At 36.3% G+C, this 21,060-nt stretch overlaps 5 protein-coding genes across 5 annotated transcripts; 2 read left to right on the top strand and 3 right to left on the bottom strand.

The window, feature by feature from the left end:
* Positions 1-1,139: 1,139 nt before the first annotated feature.
* Positions 1,140-4,678, bottom strand: LOC148930453 (protein FAR1-RELATED SEQUENCE 5-like). Its single transcript, XM_089066478.1, has 3 exons — positions 4,630-4,678; positions 3,176-3,938; positions 1,140-2,526 (listed from the first exon to the last, which is right to left on the bottom strand). The coding sequence occupies exons 1-3, from the start codon at positions 4,676-4,678 to the stop codon at positions 1,140-1,142; spliced, it is 2,199 nt and encodes a 732-aa protein (XP_088922604.1).
* A 1,466-nt stretch (positions 4,679-6,144) lies between these two features.
* LOC125215590 (uncharacterized) lies at positions 6,145-7,538 on the bottom strand. Its single transcript, XM_048117048.2, has 4 exons — positions 7,194-7,538; positions 6,928-7,113; positions 6,795-6,820; positions 6,145-6,478 (listed from the first exon to the last, which is right to left on the bottom strand). Exons 1-4 carry the CDS (start codon positions 7,500-7,502, stop codon positions 6,295-6,297), a joined length of 705 nt encoding a protein of 234 aa, XP_047973005.1. The 5' UTR covers positions 7,503-7,538; the 3' UTR covers positions 6,145-6,294.
* A 2,428-nt stretch (positions 7,539-9,966) lies between these two features.
* On the top strand, positions 9,967-12,142 carry LOC125216656 ((-)-5-epieremophilene synthase STPS3-like). Its single transcript, XM_048118409.2, has 6 exons — positions 9,967-10,077; positions 10,154-10,424; positions 10,509-10,881; positions 10,984-11,202; positions 11,289-11,427; positions 11,522-12,142. The coding sequence occupies exons 1-6, from the start codon at positions 9,976-9,978 to the stop codon at positions 12,062-12,064; spliced, it is 1,647 nt and encodes a 548-aa protein (XP_047974366.1). The 5' UTR covers positions 9,967-9,975; the 3' UTR covers positions 12,065-12,142.
* Positions 12,143-13,109: 967 nt separating this feature from the next.
* Positions 13,110-15,445, top strand: LOC125215989 (SNF1-related protein kinase regulatory subunit gamma-1-like). The gene is made up of 5 exons (XM_048117581.2): positions 13,110-13,442; positions 13,852-14,024; positions 14,157-14,357; positions 14,449-14,724; positions 14,811-15,445. Exons 1-5 carry the CDS (start codon positions 13,274-13,276, stop codon positions 15,270-15,272), a joined length of 1,281 nt encoding a protein of 426 aa, XP_047973538.1. The 5' UTR covers positions 13,110-13,273; the 3' UTR covers positions 15,273-15,445.
* Positions 15,446-15,972: 527 nt separating this feature from the next.
* LOC125215988 (exocyst complex component EXO70B1-like) lies at positions 15,973-18,431 on the bottom strand. The gene has a single exon (XM_048117580.2). The coding sequence runs from the start codon at positions 18,183-18,185 to the stop codon at positions 16,260-16,262; it is 1,926 nt and encodes a 641-aa protein (XP_047973537.1). The 5' UTR covers positions 18,186-18,431; the 3' UTR covers positions 15,973-16,259.
* Positions 18,432-21,060: the final 2,629 nt, after the last annotated feature.

Genomic DNA, 21,060 nt, shown 5'->3' with positions numbered 1-21,060 from the left:
TGTTGAGAAAAGCTACAACTGACGTGCTGGAATTCAAGTGGAAAATAAATGGAGTTACAGAAGATATAGGCGTGTATGCTATGCGCCATATGGAGACGTATATGGGGACAAAGGTTAAAGATTGGAAGTGCGACCTTACCAACAAGCCATCGAAGGCATTCCAATTGCTCCATGCGAAATTCGTTACAGCTATGATCTATAGTAACAAAAACAAGGTCATTGATTACATGATGAGAACAGCAACAAGCCACATGAAAGAGGCACAAAGTAAAGGAACCGTTGATGTTGAAAAGATGGTGGCAAATTTCCCAAAACCTTGAATGATGAATTACATTGGTTTTGAAAAGTGACAATTTATTTGTTCTGATTAGAATTTGTTTTGAATATTAGTTAGTTTTGGTTTAAGGGTTTTTTTGTTTTAAAATTTCGTTTTTATTTTTATTTTTGTGTTTTACTTTATGTCGAAAAATGTTCGAACTGTTGAAATTAGGAAAGCAAAATAAATTAATGCAATACCAACCAAGCAAATTCGTAAACACAATCAAGCATTAAATTTAATGTTACCAAGCATTTGGTTATAAGTACATTGTACAACATTCTACTAACAAAAGTATTCATTTGGATCCATCGGGAACTAAATCGATCTTAACATGAAAGCCTGTATATGTACAGTAAATCCAAGCAAAACCATAAACATTAACAAGCAATAAAGTAAAATATGTTTGAACACTAGTTAGGAAAGCAAAATTAAGTACTGCAATATCAACCAAGCAAATCTATAAACATAATAAAGCATTAATTTTAATTTAACCAAGCATTTGGTTATAAGTACTGTCTACAACATTCTACTAACAAAAGTTTTCATTTGAATCTACCGGCAACTAAAGCGATATTAACACGCCATGCTATATATGCAAGCAGTTGCTTATATTAAATCCAAGCAAAACCATAAACATTAACAAGCAATAAATTGAATGTGTCCAAGCAATCTAAACAAATCCATAAACTTAACCAAACAGTAAATAAATATATCCCATCAATTGGTAATAAGGTCTGCAACTAAAATACAGTGGATAGTAATTAAAATGAGTTAACACAGCTAAATGTAGTAACAAGGCACCGTAGAAGTATAGACTCATTTAATGTTTTTTTCTTCCACAATTCCTAGCGTCGTGGTGACCCACCTCTCCACATTTCCCACACTTACGCTTAGGCTTGCTTTGCAATGTAATAGCCTTCTCTCTTGCCGACATGATACGGCTGCTCGAATCACTGCAGGAACCTCTCGTCCTCACCACTTTTGGAGGATGAACTTCTACTACATCTTGTCTTCCAATGAAATAGAAATCATCAACTGTTTTCCTCTTCTCCACAGAACGCAAAACTGTTGAGTTCATCTCTATTCTTTTCCCAAAATCCTGCATTGCAGCTGAAAATGCTTCAATGGTTTCAACATCAAACTTTTGCATGTAACCAAAAAAAATATCTGCTGCTTTATTATGTGCAAGTTGCTTGGCATCAACCGAAATTTCGCACACTTGCACAGTTTTGGATATACTTGACTTCAACCACCTCCCATTGTAGTACTTGTCAGGGATAACCTTGACACACCTATTCTTGAAAACCAAAAATATATGGCAACAAAGAAATCCCTCCCTTCCGAACAACTTGCATGAGCATGAATAAGAATCTTCGCTAATCAGATATGTTACCACATATGATTTACCGTACAAGTCCTTTATAGTGGAGATCTCTGAAACATCATTTTTGCACACTCCATATGTACTACAGTGGTGTAATGCATCCACTATCTCTTGTTGTACTCTTTTAAACATGTGATCTGTATACTTTGACGCAGCATGTTTCTCCAGAAGCAGGTTAGTGGAAAATGGGGGGATGATTGTTGAATCAACATAATCCAACTTAGAGCTGGAATTTCTCTGAGCAGCCAATGCGTGATCGAAGCACATAAGGAATTCCACAAGATTTGAGCGTGGCCTTGTAAATGTTTTGTAAAAACTATTCTCGCACTCTGATACAGACGTGGTCCTAATCAGCGACCCCATAGGAAAATCTCTAAAGAATGCAGGGACCCATATCCTTCTATTCTGGAACATTGTTACAAACCACTCCACATCAAGTAGCTCATAACGTTCCATTATCCCCATCCACGTCTCTTCAAATTCAACTGGCTCTAATACATCAGACCACACACACGCACTTATCTCTTTCTTCAAATCTTCATTTTCTAGCGATCTCCTTGGGACTTTGTCAGTAAGCTTTAGCATGATGTGCCACATGCACCATCTATGCCTTGTACCCACCAAAACGTCCCGAATTGCGGCTCTCATCCCCCGATCTTGGTCTGACACCATCATTGCAGGTGCCTTTCCCATAGTTTCTACAAAATGCTGGAACAACCACGAATATGTTTCAGTACTCTCATCTGATAGCAACGCAGCTCCAAATGTTACAGGTTTACCATGGTTGTCCTTCCCAGTGAACGGACAGAAGATCATGCAATACCTGTGAAGTAAGCAAATTGGGCTAAGCACTATGTAAATATTTAATAAGCAAAGTAATAAACTTTGTCAAGCATTCTAGTATTCTACCAAAACAAATGTGATATACATAATAAGACAATAAAGTAATAAGCATTTAATGAAACTGGAGAGCAAAATAAAGTAATGCAATGCCAACCAAGCAAATGCATAAACATAATCAAGCATTAAAATTAATGTAACCAAGCATTTGTTTATAAGTACATTAACATTCTACTGATAAAAGTAAAAGTACTCATTCGCGTGTACAGGCAACTTAAGCAATATTAACACCCCGAATCCCATATATCCAAGCAGTTGCTTATAAGTAAATCCTAGCAAAACCATGAACATTAACAAGCAACAAATTGAAAGCGTCCAAGCAATCTAAGCAAATACATAAACTTAATCAAACAGAAAATTGGAATGTATCCTGTCAATTTGTTATAAGTACTATGTACAAAACCCAGTCCGAAAAATCCAATCTGTTGCTTATAAGTTATATTACGAAAAGCCATACACATAATCAGATTGGGCTAACCACTATATAAATCTTTAATAAGCAAAGTAATAAACTTTGTCAAGCATTCTAGTATTTTACAAAAAATTATGCAATATACATAATAAGACAATACCTGTTGGTGTTGTACGTGGCGTCGAACGAGACAACATCACCATACATGTGATAATTTTTCTTCGATATTGCGTCGCACCAGAAAAGTGCTCTCAACTCATTCTCGGACCCAAGCTCGTAGTGATAAGTGAAACCATCACATGCCTTCTTTCTCCTCGCCATTTCATCTAACATCATCTGTGCGTCGGACCCTTCAACATATGTTTTCAAACTATGCACAGCATTCCTAAGCTCAGTAACAGTGATTCCCACAGTGTCGTAACCCCCAAGAAATTCTTTTAGAAACTTGAAGGTCATGGATGGCCCAATGTTTGCTTTCGTGCAATCCCATATGAATTTCTTATGTACCTCACTCAACTTACGATTTAAATGCATATAATGCCTATGAGGAAGACCTATCATACTATGATTGTGTTCCTCCACAAACTCATGCACCGTATACCCAACAAAATTACCCACCACAACGTACCTCAATGAGATTCTAGCCTTACAGTCACATCTTTTAGAGGTTCTTCTGCGCTTGGTAATAAATCCTTCACGAGCATGAATGTGATCCATTTCAATCCCATTCTTCAACCCTTGCCTGTTGCAGACAATATATTGCCAAGTAACACACTCACGGGAAGATTTGATTCCACGTTTCCGGGTGTCGAAGCCAGCTTCACGAGCATAAGCATCGTAGAAAGCAATTCCGGTGTCCAAAGTGTTGAATTTCATGCCAACGAATGGTTTTAGTTTGTCAGGGCACTCGGGGACACAAGCAGCTGCGTAGGATATAAAAAAAAAAAGCAATAACATCAAAAGAACCAAGCAACAAATGGTTTTACATCAAGCAAAATGGAGAGGCAAACTCACAATTGAATTAAAGCACAACAAGCATTATCATTCAAACAAAGAAGCAATACAGTAAATTTGTCTATGCAATTGTTTGTCAATTAATAATACAAGCATTGTCATTCAAACAAAGAAGCAATACAGTAAATGGTTTTACAACAAGCAATATGAGATACCGTAACAAAAAAAAAAATTATCAAATCATTTAGCAAAAAAACATATTTAAGAAAGCAAATATATTTTATCAACTAAGCAATGCAAATGAATCAACATCAGAAAGCAACACAGCATATTAATAACAGCGCACCAATCTTTGCGAGATGCTACACGATCTGTCAAAAATGAAATTTGCGACAACAATTAATTCATTGCCGATTACAACTACGAAGATGCAAACTTGGTAGTTCACACATCAATGTCATGAATTTGCGTTCATGTATAAAAAAAATACACTCCACAATAACATAAAGTTTAATCACATAGATAGCCAACAAAATCTACAAACACATTTACACGTATAAACAATTCTTACCATTCTGCAAAATAGGTCATAGACAGAAGTAACACAAAAATTGAGTACCCTCTCCTAAATTGAAGTAAAAAACGGAAAGTGCCTCTTACCGTTTTCAAAATAAGTGAAATGGATATCATCAGGAACATCATTCTCCATAGATTGAGCGAATATTGAAGGAAAAATTTCAGAGAAGATAATGGAAATAGCGCTTAAGATTAAAACAATGGCATACACTGAATATAGCTATGGCGATTTTTGTAAAAGATTTCAGTGATAAATGTCGAAAAAAGAAGAAAGAGAGAAAGAAGAAATCCCATGAATTGCGTTTCAGCAGAAACCGCTGCAAATGTGAATTCCAGAAATAGCCTTTAGCAATATTTTTATTCATTTTAATAATAAATCTAAACTGCCAGATGTCACTTTAAAATAGAATCTCACACCAAATCTAACGCTTAAGATTGGTGGCACAGTGTCAGTAAAACTGGCGTTGTCATTCTAGCAATTCCCTACTTACCTAAGTAAAAAAGAAATAGCACTTCACACATCACACTTCACAGTCATTTACAGTGACACAAATTAAAATTAAAAATAATCGAGTAATAAAAAAGCAGTCATTGCCATTAAATTTTATTGGAACGCAATGGCAATGGTATGGGATTCCTCATGTCAAAGTTACTCCCTCCGTCCCGGATAATTTATCCCATTATTCCATTTCGGTCCGTCCCACATAATTTGTCCCACTTCACTTTTACCATTTTTGGTAGTGGACCTCATATTCCACTAACTCATTCTTATTCACATTTTATTATAAAACTAATACTTTAAAAGTAGGACTCACATTCCACCAACTTTTTTAACTCACTTTCCATTAAATATCTTAAAATTCGTGTCAGGTCAAAGTGTCCCAAATTATCTGGGATGGAGGAAGTAATATTCTAGTCCGAACAATAGTCCTAGGCCCAATAGATATTGAATCTATTAACCTATTTTATATATTCAAAAAATAAATGTACTCAAAGATCAACAATACCTATTTAATTAATTAAAGAAACCAATGAAGCAAATTAATGAAAATGACGTCATTTCACGTCTATCAATAAAATAATGTCTGAAGAATCGGGGTTTTTCACCACCAAATTTATCGAAAAATAATGTTATGAAGAATCGGTGTTTTTTCACCAACAAATTTTACCGAAAAAAATAGTCTCACGGGACAACGTGAATTATATTACGGTTATATACTTCTTACGTCTTTGCGAAATACAGTAGCAAGTATTTCTATTTTGATTCATCCTCTAAAATATGTAATTTAAATAAAAAACTTTTGGAAAACATATCCATACACATAATTTTATTTACAGCTTATAATATTAAAATTAAAATCTTTATATATATAAATATTGTACTCCATAATGCACTAACACTATATAATATTACTTTCCCTATCTTATCTGATACTCTCTCTTACTAAACTGATTGGGCACTAAATTAGTGTTATTTCAAAACTTATTACGTCCTATTTTTAAGGGATAGAGGGAGTAGATTCACCAAAAGTAATGTTATTAAATTACTTTCTCTCCACGAGTAAAACAATTATCGGGCTACCGAAGCAAAAAACTACATGGAGTTGCAACCACTTAATTCAATCACAAGTTCAAGAAAAATAACAGAGACATGATGTATCTAATGGTATTTTACTTGGTGTGTATGTATGTACTACATGTTGTCGTACTCGTGTGTATAATGATAGAATACAAGAGGTCGTTCGTAAACTAGAATCCATCAGTTTTGTTTTGGTTGTCTGAGGTTTGATCTCGATCACTAGAGTTGAAATTTGGTTTGTCCTCAATGACGCGATCACGATTCATGGCGAGTTGGCCCGTGTATAGAAACAACCCCACGGAGTTGAAACCGAACACAAACGTAGCCAGGTAGCACATTCCATTTATTATCGTCCTGCCCATCAACAACCTCAATTTTATCTATACGCATCCATAAACATATTGATATACAGAGTAGTTCCAATGGAAACTTCTTTAAAATGAGAACCTTAAGAACTAAAAATCCTATCAGTTCTTTGATATTTAGTTAGGAAACTGTTATTCATGAACCATCGATCTAATATTGAGTCAATAGCCAATATGTTTTGTAATGCAAACTATTCATGAATCATCGAACTAATATTGAGTCGACAACTAATATGTTTTGTAATGCAAACTGATACAGTTCCACGTTCTAATTTCAAGAAATTTTTTTGAAATATGCAAATTACCTAATGGTTATGGTGATCTGGCGCACCTGAAAAAATGGCAAAACATAACAATTCAATACTAGTATTTAAAAATAAATAGAGAAAACACATTAATTGTGGTTGTATAATGAGAGAGGATGAAGGAGAGAGTGACCGAGTAATTGGGGGAGAGAGGTTGGCTGTTGAGAGTGTGTTCAACGGAGGTGGTGAGTTTGTAAAGTAATATTCCAAATGCAGCGGCTATTAAGCCGCCGAGAAGCGTCTCATCTGCCGATGGCGGCGCCTTCTTCTTCTTGCCTTTCAACTCTAGAGACGGCGCCGCTAGCGCTGATCTCAATTTCTGGTATTTTTAAAATCAAATTCAAAATTATAAATTCAAATTGAATGAAAACAAAACAGAGTTTGTGAATTGAGTATTACTCTTTGTTGTCTGGCGCGGCGGCGGAAAGTGCGGAAGAGAAAGAGACTGAAAGCGCCGGTTATGAGAAGACTGGCGGCGGTCTGGAGAGACGAGTCGGCGCCGGAGGCAGAGAGGAGAGAAGGAATAGAGTGGATAGGCGAGGAGGAGATGGCGGTGACTTCCTCCGAGAGTTGGGCAGAGCAAAGAGTGTAGTGGTTGGTAGTTCTGGCGGAAAAATAGAGGTGGTGTGGCGGTGGTGGACGGGAGGGAAAGATAAAGTTGGCGGCGGAAGAGAGGCGGAGAAGTTGCCTTTGTTGAGATTGCATCATTTTGCACCACCACTGCCACTACTACTCCAAGATATTTCAATACTAGTATCATAAATATCAAAAGATATGACAAAATTGTGTATACTACACTACAGAGTAATAACTATTGACGTCATAATTTCCTTTTAATATATATACTACCAGGATCGGGGATTATATTATCGAGACATCACTATAGCCTCCTCAATACATCATGTGCAACAGTTGCTCCGGTTAAAAGCATGCTCGTGCCAGCGGTACGAACATGCTTTCTATAGAGAGTTTCATTCGATGGCATGGCACTACACACCCAGCCCACGGGTGTGACGCTCTCGCGAGCGGGCATCGTGATTTATCCGATTAATTTATTTTTAAAAATTCATAAAAATTCAAAACAAAATAAAAATAATACTCACTTCCTGAAATATAACTGGTTTTTTTCAAATTTTAATTCATCCTAATCATTTATAAATCTCATTCATTCCCATTTTTTTATACATCTCACCCATAATTTGGGTGATATTATAGAAAAGAGAACATTGATGCGAAATACCTATCCCACATCCAACTCTAACTACAAGAAGATTTAATCGAACATATTTGGGCAAAATTTGGATACGAGTAGTCGGTTTGAGTAGTCAGTCTGATAAATTATAATTTTATCGCTTTTATTTTAAATTTTTAGGATTTAAATTATGCAATTTTAGATTTTTAAGATTTAAATATATATAATAAAAGGTTTATCTATCTTGGCTAATCCTAAAAACTAAACATCTCGTAAAAATGACACCTTCTTAGTATTATTTAAAATGATAGTAATACGTGAAATTTAAATAGATAACTGAGAATGACTCAACAATAGTAACAAAATACAGAAAGTAGAGAAGTCTCTAATTTATTTAGAACTTGGATGTTGATAAAAATTATACAGATACGTATGTAAGTGTAACCATAACATAGAAATTCAATCAAATACAATTGACTTATAAAATGCAAGCATATCCATAATAAGATGAGTTTGTTTGACCAAATATTTGGTTAGTACAAAAAAAATTAATCATACACTCAAAGTACAATTCATTATTAAAATGCTAATATGAGTTTCCTTGACCAAATTTGGGCCGGGGCCGAGGAAACCGATAATTTGTGGCTCAATATTTAGCCCAAATGAATTACCAGATGATGCATTGGGAATTTTAGGCCGTTTTATACATAGAACTGAAATTGAATTGAAAGATTTATATCCAAACTAAATTAAAAATTCTATGTTCAGCAAAATAAAATAGTTGATATGAAATTAAATTTGAAAAATTTGTAAACACAATACACAAAATACACATACTACACACACTTTATTCAAAGCACACGCTATACACATCATTCATAAAATATACACAACAGTCAACACACATACTGCACACACTATACATAATAATAAAATACATACACTGCACGTTCTACACATACTACAAATGGGTGCAGGTGCATAAACTTTCCATACAGTAATTTAATAGTGCGTTTTTATAGTATTTAGAATCTCTCCATTGTTTATATATTTAGGTGGTGTTCAGTTTTCAAGATAATATAATACCAAGATACAATCTAGGATTGAGTTGTGAGATTATTTTAGTCGTAAGGGGTAAGCTATGACTAATTATCCCATGATTATCCATCTATGATTGGGTTGTGGTGTGGAATCTCATGAACTAAACACACTACAAATTTAATTTCGGATACAATCTTGCAAATCGAACACCCCCTTAGTTTGAAGTAGGATTATATTCTCTCCGTCTCACAAAAATATAGGCAATTGATATAGCACGGAAATTAAGATAAAATTGATAAAGTAAGAGAAAAGAGGAGAAGAATAGTTACATTAAAGTAATATTCCTGTATCATGTTCTGCAGTAGGTGTGTTATATGATAAATTTTTGACAGAGAGAGTATTAATAGTGTTTAATGGTAAGTTTTAAATAAATTGATGTAATGCACATTTTATTTGGAATAGATCAAAATGAAAATTGCACATATTTTTATGAGATAAAGGGATATTTCCACTTGTCAAAAATTTATGGGTATAACACACCTTCCGCTGCTAGGATAGAACATTTAATTTGTGTGGAACATGATAATGAAAACTAATAGAGGCAGAAATTACAGTCTATTGAATTAGACCAGTCCATTCTATTTGAGGTGAATATGCAATATATAATTGCGGTCAATTTTTGGAGCTCGCAAATTAAATGGCTCTTTCCTGGAAAACAAACAACTGAAAAAGAGAATAATCCATTAGTCATATTTAGTATACTTACTCTTACAAGTATAGTATGCAATCGGCAAAGTTGGCTGCTGCACATAATTGAAAATTCTAACCCATCATTCCATTAATCCATTATATATAGAGCTCGGCAACTCCTTCATTTTCCACTGCACTCTACCACCTTCTGCTTCAACTTCTTTGCAATACTAATAACATACACACAAATTAAATCAAATGGCTCCACCACAATCAGTAGCAGAAATCCAGCGACCCGTTGCCAATTTCTCCCCGAGCTTGTGGGGCGATCAGTTCATCATACACGCTTCTTGTGCTATGGTACTTTTATCATTCTTACTCTAATTTAATTTATTCACATTCATTCTTGTATACTAATGTTTAAAAATATATATAGGCTGCCCAGAAACATTCGAACGCAGTTGAAGCGCTGAAAAAGGACGTTTTGGATATGATAACAGCTGCTGAAAACAATCTGGTTGAAACAATGAACCTTATTGACACACTTGAACGTCTTGGAATTTCTTATCACTTTGAAAAGGAGATTGAAGAAAAACTGCACCATTTCTTCAATCTAAATACAGATTATAGTGATGGGTCCTATGATTTGTACACTGTTGCACTTCATTTCCGGTTATTCAGGCAACATGGCCACCGTATATCTTCTGGTACGTATCGTTTTTACTCTCAGCTCCGTAGCTCTGGAAATATCAAAATACTAATTAATATACGTACTATTGTTGGTGGAGCAGACATTTTTGGTAGATGGATCGATGTGAATGGCAAATTCCTGGAAGGGCTTCGGAATGATGGAAAAGGTTTGCTAAGTCTGTATGAAGCCTCGTACTTGAGAACACGTGGAGAAACTACACTGGACGATGCGCTTGAATTTGCTACTGCCACTCTCAAGTCCATAGCGCCACACCTTGAATCTCCTCTTAGCGAACAAGTTGTGCATGCTCTAATTCAACCTTTGCACTACTCAAATCCAAGAATCGAAGCTCGTAACTTTATCTCCATCTATGAAGAATATCAACATAAGGATGAATCTCTCTTGAGGTTTGCTAAATTGGACTATAATCTTTTGCAAATGATACATAAGGAGGAACTCCATGAAGTCTCAAGGTAACATATAGTATGATTCAAGCCTTGATTACCTATACTTTAATTATACCACAACTAATTAATATTGATGTTGTACATGCATATATATGTGTTAATGTGTAGGTGGTGGAAAGAATTGGACCTAGTCTCCAAACTTCCATATGCAAGAGATAGAGTGGTGGAGTGCTTCTTTTGGGCTATGGGAGTATACCATGAGCCAAAATATTCTCGTGCTCGTGTCATGCTCACTAAAACTATCGCCATGACCTCAATCATAGATGACACATATGATGCTTATGGTGTCATCGAAGAACTCGACATTTTTACTGAGGCAATAGAGAGGTATAGTAGACTTAAACTTAATTACACTTTGTTCTAGCTCTTGACTAGGATGGGATCACAACATGATCAATTACTCTATTAATCAGGTGGAACATTGAAGAAATGGATAAACTACCTGAGTATGTGAAGCCATTCTATAAAGCTCTTTTGGAACTCTATGAGCAATTTGAAGAAGAATTGGCTAGGGAAGGAAGATCCTACGCCGCACACTATGCCATAGAATCTGTACGTGTCCAAGCATAAATAATTCCTTTATACACTTTTAAGATATGGTATGAATTTATATAAACTCATATTATTATTTATATTTTTAAAATAGCTCAAAGAATTGGTGAGAAGCTACCATGTTGAGGCCAAGTGGTTCATACAAGGATATTTACCACCTTTTGAGGAGTATTTAAAGAATGCCCTCATTACCTGCACTTATTGTTACCACACAACGACGGCATTGTTGGGGGACGAATCTGCCACCAAGGAAGACTTGGAATGGCTAAGCGAGAAGCCTAAAATGCTTGTGGCAGGGCTACTCATATGTCGAGTCATTGATGACATAGCTACTTATGAGGTTGAAAAAGAAAGAGGACAGAGTGCCACCGGCATAGAATCGTACATGAGGGACAATGGCGCCACAATAGAAGAAGCAGTGGCTAAATTCTTCGAAATAGCAACGGATGCATGGAAGGATATAAATGAGGAGTGTATGAGGCCATCTCCATATTCGAGAGATGTTTTGATGCGGATTCTGAATCTTGAACGCATCATTGATGTTACTTACAAAGGCAACGAAGATGGATACACTCAACCTGAGAAGGTTCTCAAGCCCCACATTATTGCTTTGTTTGTTCATCCTATTGATATGTAGATCAATTACTTCCATCTTATTCTATATGTTGCCATTTTTTTCTCTCTTTGTTTTGATTTTGGTTCTATATGCACTTCTTTTGTCACTCTACAAATGACTCTTTTTTAGACATTTATCGATATGATATTCCCTCTGTCTCGAAATATGAATTATGGTACGAATTTTAAGAAATATAAAAGAAAAATAAGTTGAATAAGTTAGTGGAATATGAACTCTACTTATATATATTAGTTTTATAATAAAATATGAATGGAATAAGTTGGTGAATATAACACTTCTGATAAAAGTTAAATATGATTCATATTATAGGATAAATTGAAAATATGATTATTCTCGTGGAATCGCGTAAGGACAAGGAGTACTTATTTATTATTCTAATGTAGACTTGTCGCTACGTTATGGACATTTATCAATAATGTATATTACTATTATTCATTAATAATCACATTCATCATTTGCCGTATGACAAATTGACAATCCCAATTCAATCAATCTTTATTTTTGGATGACTCTAGATATTTTTTGTGTACGTGTCTACTGATATATATGAGCGAAAAGGAACATAAAAAATATTATTACTACTCCCTCCGTTCTAGAGAAGTTGACGTACTTTAAAAATGGCACGGGATTTTAGGAAATTTTGTTTTGTGTGTTAAATGGAGAGAAAAAATATAATTTTTATATTCATGGAAGAGAGAACTTTTTCCAAAAATGGAAATGTGACATCTTTTGTATGACAAACTAAAAAGGAAAGTGTGTCAACTTCTCTGGGACGGAGGGAGTATTAATTAAATAATTACAAGCGGCTCTAATCTAATGGATATGGATAAGTGTAAGCCTTGAAAGTAGGGGTTCAATGGATAAGATTAAACAGCGACCCGATTCAGCCGTCTCCATCTTTGACCGCCACGTGTCAGCATCCGTCAACCCCTCGGCGACGATCCAGATCAATCGCTGAAACATCGGTCCACGAAATTAGCGTGCACCGCGCATCACTTGAACAAAACCCCTTCGCATACAAATACATGTCTGAATTATTTATTGTATGATTGGTTTCCGGTGTGCGGCAACTTTAGTGAAAGTGATAAAATTTCCGACACGCAAGCAACCTAATTTAATTCTTGTCACTTACTACTGGTTAATAGCAGTGATCAATCCATCGCTGGTGATCAAGCTCTGTGTGTAGTTTTGTATAGAGAGAGAGCGAAGATGGTTGTGGAAGAGGGTGGAACGCCGAGAAGCCCAGAGGCGAAGCTGGGGATGCAGGTGGAGGATTTGTGGGATGTGATGGAGCCGCAGCTGAGCCCCACTGAGAAGCTTAATGCTTGTTTTGAGAGCATCCCTGTATCTTCTTTCCCTTCTGCTCCTTCATCAGAATGTAATTTCTCTCTTTTATTCATTTCTAATCAGCCATAATTTTCTGATCGTTTCTTTGGTTTGTTTGGGGTTTGGACTAAAGATTTGATTTTTATTCGTTTTGTTTCTTTGCTGATTTGGCGATCAAGGTTAATATTTTGAATTATATACCGTGAAGGGTTGAATTTGTATGTGGATGGTATATCTGTTTGGTGTGTTGATGGAGATTCTTGCAAATAGGATACATGTTTCCTTGAAATTTTGTATGATCTATCTGATAACTGTAATTAATTCCACTCACATGTTTCGAAACTTAGAAGCTCTGTTGCTTATTGTTTATTGGATTGGTTTAGGATTCCTTTTTGATAGGATGGCAGTAATGGTATTTGTTTGATGTTTTTGCCCTCATTCTTTGCATAATCTCTGTGTAGTTATTGAGATCAAGTCGGACACAACTGTGGCAGAAGCCGTCAAGTTACTTGCTCGGCACAAAGTTCTTAGTGCTCCGGTGGTGGACTTTGAGGCACCCGAAGACGCTAGTTGGATTGACAGATACCTTGGCATTGTGGAATTTGCAGGCATTGTTGTATGGATTTTGCATCAGGTTTGTGCCTCTGAGCATTTTGATGTGTGATGATTAGATTCCAATTGATGTACTCACAGTGTGAGTGAAGTAGTTATTGTAGCATGGGAAAGAAGAAGTTAATGTGTAAAATGTACTTATCTTGTCTTGCAGTCTGAAAATGTGGAAGGGAGCTCTGTGTTCGAGTCCATTATGAAAGCCTCAGAGAGCGACATTAGCCCTTCTGTTGTTGCAGCAGCGGCTGCTGGGATGTCTTCTCCGAGATATAAAAGTATCAACCCAGACTCTCCCACAGCAACGTGTGGCAAATTCTTTGAGACGCTTACTGCTTCGGATTTGTACAAAAACACGAAGGTCTCTTCTTTGGACTCACTGTCCTAAACATTTGACTGCAGAGATTTCTTCCTTCTTAAACTAAGATGCATCTGCTCAATTTGATAACCAGGTTGGGGATATATCAGGGTCTTTCCGTTGGGCTCCGTTCCTTGCTTTGCAGAAATCCAACTCGTTTTTGACAATGCTCTTGCTGCTTTCCAAGTACAGAATGAAGAGCATTCCGGTAGTTGACCCTGGGGAAGCAAAGATCGACAACATAATCACTCAAAGTGCGGTTATTCACATGCTACAAGAGTGTGCTGGCCTCCACTGGTTCGAAAGCTGGGGTTCCAAGAAGCTGTCTGAATTGGGTCTTCCATTGATGAAGGCCAGTAGCATGATCAAGGTAATGTGGGATTATAATATCCAACATGGCCTGTGCTTGTATAAAGCTTTTCTGAATGGGGTGTGTTGTTTTTTGTGTATCTGCAGGTACACGAGGACGAGCCTGTGCTACAGGCGTTTAAACTTATGAGACAAAAAGGAGTAGGAGGCGTGCCCGTGGTTGGAAACGATGGAAATAAGGCCGTTGGTAATATAAGCATACGAGACATACAGTTCCTTCTCACTGCACCAAAAATCTACAAGGACTACAGATCAATCACTGCCAAGAACTTCCTGACGGCGGTGAGAAGCTATTTGGAGGAGCATCAGAGGGCATCGCCGCTGCTGAGTGGGATGGTCACGTGCCGCAGAAGCGACACACTGAAGGAGATCATAACGAAGCTGGATGATATGAAGATCCATCGCATCTATGTGGCGGATGAAGGTGGGAATCTCCAAGGAGTCATCACTCTACGAGACATCATCTCCAAACTGGTTCACGAGCCTCGTGGCTACTTTGGCGACTTCTTCGATGGCGTCTTGCCGCTGCCTGCCAATAGCAGGGTCTAAAACACAATAGTGGTAATGTTTGGATTAGTGCGATTGCTCTTGGTTTGCTGAATAACTGAGTGGACTTGCCTGTTTTGATGCGAGAGTAATACCGTAGCTTTTGCTTTCTTGTTTATTTGTATAGGGGAGACCTTTATCTTGAGAAATGCCAATAATGATTTCTTCTTCTCTCATTTGCGCCCAACAAGTTTGGAAATGCATTGTTCATGGTTGAGATCGAAATGCTAAGTTTATATCCAGATGGCTAAAGTGGGAAAATATCAGATTTGAAAACCCAATTTGTATTCTTCCATTTCCTCCGATTTCAACACAGCAACCAAATCAAATCTTTCCCCACACCGAAGATGTTTAGACATAGCTCAAGAGTGTACAAGTGAGATGCAAAAGATGGTGGCATATCTTCAAATCCAACCACTAAGACTAAATACAGATCAGGAACAAGAATCCAGTACTAGAAGAATCTAAAACAATAGCATGTCATTTGATATGCATAATGTGATTGATCAAATAAGCTATTTTAAGCTAATTTCCGAGTTTATACTTTACACTTGCAAAGGCAGAAGATGCAAATCTAGTGAATCACTTTATGATATGATGATGGCTGGTTTTGTCGAAACAACTAATCAGAAGTTATGTCAATGGATCCATCATTTATCCAAGCAATCAGCAGACTTTATGCAATTAGTAGACAAAGAAAACAAGAAAAAGGAAATAGAGTTTGAACAGCAAATGAAACGGTTGCTGAATGTACAAATTATTACAGTATAATCAATAATGTATATCTTCTCCAACCTATGGAGAAGATTACAACACCAAGCAGAAAGTCAAGGTTGCCTTACAACTCGAAAAAGCCAGAAACCATACCTATGAGCGTCCTGTGTTCAATACTTCCAACCTATGGAGCAGATTACAACACCAAACGGAGAGTCAAAGTTGCATTACATCACAAAGAAGCCAGAAACCATAAACTATAAAGAGTCCTGAGTTTTATGTTCTTTTTCTTCTCATATGGTGAATGATAAGAGGTGTTCCTTCAAATAAGTCCAATAAATAATTCTCCAAATCCTCAGGATTATATTTGATGTATTTTCCCGCATGCCTTCCACTTTCGAGCTGACTCCCAAACCTTCCCATGAATGAGCGATAAGCTGGAATCACTTTTTCAGAAACGGATATCCTAAGCTCTTCACGAAGCTGAGGATCTGGGACTTTCCAAGCTGTCTGGACCCTATAGATTTCTTCGAAGCAAGCATTGAAATTCTTAAACCTTTCCTTCAAAGCAACCTTAGAAGCATTACTCGTGCTCCCACCAATCCCTTGATCCTTCAAACAAGATAAGACTTTGCTCCATGATGCTCTGAGGTACTGTGTAGCATGCTGTCTGATCAGTCCCTGCCGCTTCCTAACCCAATTATCACCCAAAAGATTTCTCAGCTCTGAGTCTTTCACCTTTTGCACAATGTAGAGTATGTTGTTCATCAAAAATACGTATTGCATGGCAACATCCTCATACACCTTTGACTTATCCTCAATATTCGACTCCAAAGACATAATCAGAGCAGACAACCGAAGAGCAAACGGGGACATGCTTTCCACCTCTGAATTATCAGCATTCCCCCTATCTGAAGCGACCGTCTCAGCTTCCAAATTCTCCAATAATAAGTTAAGAGTATTACTGTAATCCACAAGCAGCTTTGCATAGTTCATCACATATCGAGCAAGCGGATGAATCTCACCATTCTGGATAGGCTTCCTGGAAGATTCTCCCTGAACTGCATTCTCAAACTCCACAAAGGTCCCAATAGCAGCTTCACCCAGTCCATCCAACACTCCCTGAGCCTCCCTACACACCATATCACCTGCATCTTCATCCATAAATAGTTCCTGCAAATCAGATAGAACCTGGGCTAATGCATCATACATATCAAGAATCCTAAACAATTTCTCCACGGACCTCCTCCCTATCGCAACAGCCTCCCCAAAATTCAACAACTGCATCACACAACCTTTTGCAGTCTCTAGAAAGCAGACTGACTTAATCAAATCAGACCCAGCAAAAATCTGGTCACACAAATGCTTCTCACTCGACAAAAGACCAAGAACAACTATTTTCACAGCTTGAATCCATTTCTTCATCTTTTCATCCAACGATTTCCACTCAATCTTCTGCACCTCCTCTATGCTCAATTTCTCCACTCCGAGAATTGCCATACATTCCTCTAGAACATCACGCCGAACACTACAATAGACCTGACAGCATTCCTTTTCATAACCAGAACGGATCATCCTATCAGCAATCTCTCCCAGTTCAGCAACAGCATCGGGGTGAATCAATTCAATTGACATATCGTCCCATCCAAAGCTCACACCCCTACCATGGCTGTGGTGGCTGTACCGCCCGCTGCTGACATCCTCAAGGCCCACACTCGCATCACCGTTAAAGAACTCCGTCGCAGCAATCGCGATAGCAGCGGCGGACGACGAAAGCGTCGAGCGGTGGTGGTGCAGGCGCTCGGGGTCAAGAGGAACGGTGTTCCGGATCAGCACGTGACGAAACTCATCCTCCAAGCGCGTCATCGCGAGCTGCAGCGCGTTCTCGGCACGGTCCAGCACCTCATCGGCAGAAGCCAGGCTGAAGTCTTTGGTCAATTGTATGACCTCATCGACTGCATCCAGGTAGTCATCGGGAAAAGAGGAGGAATCGGTGTGGCTCAAAATGATCCGCTCAGCATCGTCGAATCGGGAAGGGGTAGCGGAAGGATTCTCGACGAAGGAGGAGAGAGTGGAGAGGCGGTTGTCGAAGGTGGAGAAGATCAGCAGCATATCGTCGGTGTCGGAGGTGTTGCCGAGCGACTGCACGATGCGCTGTGCGGTGGCGAGCACCTTGTCCTCGCCTTGGATTGCCGCCGCCATCTGGTTCAGTGTGTGTGTGTATAGAGGGAAATTGATGGTGAATTAGGGCACAGAAATTGGGGGAAAATCGAGCAACATTTTAATGGGATGTATGGGGAAGGTGAAAGGTTGGCATATCCCTAGAGCTAGAAGGTTTGATTGAGAAATTGATTGGGAAATTGAAATTGAAATTGAAATTGAAATTGGGATAAGGAAATGATCTGTGTGGGGGCGTTGGTTTGAATGGGAAGAAATCAACTGCCAATGGAGGTCAGGCCCGCCTCGATTTCATAAATTATATCCTATACTCTAATCAAAATTATAGTATCCACATTCTGCATGTACCATATATTAATTCACCCAAACCTATGTAATTTCCCAGACTCATACTCCTCCCGTCCCAAAAATAGAAATACAAATAGACTCAACTATTATTGAACGGATCAAGTATATTTCTTCAATTATAGAAATGAATTTTCTTTTCAAATTTCGATAAGACATACCAATAATCGATAATGTTATTGAAAATTTGGTAAATTCCAGTAAATTGAAAAAATCAATAAAATAAAAGTATGGTGTTTCCTCATATCGATCGACGTGTTCAATAAGATAAAAAAAAAAAAAAAAAAAGTTTTAGTAAGAGTACCAACCCACCCGATAGCCTAATGTTTTAAATTTAGCATGAGTGTGCAAGCATAAATTATTATTTCAGATTATCCAATTTTTAAATAACATTACAAATTATCATCCAAAAATTTTCAAACTCGTATAATAGATAAAGTTTTAAATAACACAAAAAAATTAGTAACTACTCCCTCCGTTCCAGATTAAGAGTCACACTTTGATTGGGTACGAATTTTAAGAAGTATAAAGAAAAGTTGGTTGAAAAAGTGAGTGAAATGTGAGACTCATTTTTTTATATTGATTTTATAATAAAATGTGAGTGAATTGAGTTAGTGGAATGTGAGACCCTTTTTTATATTGATTTTATAATAAAATGTGAGTAAATTGAGTTAGTGAAATGTGAGACCTACTTACTATTTATAGTAAAAATAAAGTGTGACTCTTAATTGGGGACGGACCAAAATGGAAAAGCGTGACTCTTAATCGGGGGACGGAGGGAGTAAAATACATTGATTAGCGAAAATATATATGCATATTTTCTTAACAATTTAATCCAGGAAATATTCGATATACTTTGTATGTATTTAACCAATTAAATAACTTTTTTTAATTATTTTTATGTCAGGATTATGGATCAAGTGCGGGTGTTTGAGTTAGGGTTATTTGCTTAGTTTTTTGGATATTAAAATTAGTGGAAAAGTTTTATTATTGTGGTGATTCTTTATAGTATATTAGTAGTATGCTAGAACAAGGTTCTCGAATGATCAATGGGGTCCTGCCCTAATATAATTTAATTAGGCAAAATACATACTTATATCCTTATACTTTAGTCAAAACATTCATTAGGTCCTTATACAATTTTTTCATTTTAATAGGTCATTATACTTTTCACAATATTTTTATCAGGTCCTAGTACAATTTTTCGTTTTAGTAGGTCCTTATACTTTTATCATAACTTTCATTAGATCCTTGTACGATCTTTTATTTTAGGGACCTTTTTACATTCATCTTGGATAATAATCTAAATAATAAAAAGATTAACCGTGATGATTGAAGATAATATCATCTTGTTATTCAGTAATCTCAATAAGTTGTAGATAATAATAAAAAGATTAACCGTGATGATTGTAGATTAAAATCGAATTTTTTTTAGAATAACTATCCGAATTTTCAATTGATTATTTATATTTATATTTATATTGAATGATACGTTTCCCTGAATATTTATAATCATAAGATAAGTTAAATAATAAAATTAAAAGGTTCATTAAATTTAATTAAATATAAATTATTATCTAAGATAAAAATAAAAGAATATCTTAAAATAAAAATTGTATAAGGACCTAATAAAAGTTCTAGTTAAAGTATAAGGACCTACTAAAACGAAAACATTGTACGAGGATGTGATGAAATTTATGAGAAAGGTATAAGGACCTATTAAAACGAAAAAATTGAACGAGAACCTAATGAACATTTTGATTAAAGTATAAGGACTTAAGAATATGTTTTGCCAATTTAATTATAATGTATACATGCATGTAGTAGCCACAGGGAATTTATCTAATTTCCTTTTTATTTTCTTCTTTTAGTATATTTGAGATTAAAAACGTTGAGACGGTCGAATATATTTCTTTCCCAATGAAAGAATAACACAAAACTACATTTGCTACAGCATAGATTATAAATTAACAATGAATGCTTTCTAAAATAGGATAAATTAATTTCCTCAAAACCTCATCGTTAAGATCTGCATTATATAAATGATGACGTTGACTTTTCAACACATTTTATAATTCGATTTTACATTTATATATTTTGACCTATCATATAATTTTTGACGCAGTCACACATTAGTATTTTGATAGTCACAAAGCATATTGTCATATTTCTATTGTCATATCTACGAACCTTGTGTTTTTTTTTTTTTTTTTTTTATCTACAATAGTTGACTTTTAAAAAGTAATCAACATATACTTTCCTATTTCCATCCTTTTGTTTCTCAAATGTTAATCACAACTTTAATTACTGATAAGTCATAACTTTAACGCATTCCAACAAGCCTTTCTAAAAAAAAGTTGCCAATGATTTAAATTTAATCTCTTTTCTAACATAGTATTTATTTTTCTATATCACGATTTTACGAAGTTTACGACGTCTTTGCTTGACCATATTCCACCAGACCACCAGTTTCCAGCAAATCACTCCCCAATAGGAGAAAACTATTAAGTCATAGGACATTAATTGTTCACACAGAATTTTGAGCAAGCATAAC

This window comes from Salvia hispanica, chromosome 3, assembly GCF_029641045.1.
Source record: "Salvia hispanica isolate PSC_SH4W2 chromosome 3, Shi_PSC_v1, whole genome shotgun sequence".
Lineage (NCBI taxonomy): Eukaryota > Viridiplantae > Streptophyta > Magnoliopsida > Lamiales > Lamiaceae > Salvia > Salvia hispanica.
This window is presented reverse-complemented; position numbering and strand designations above follow the sequence as displayed.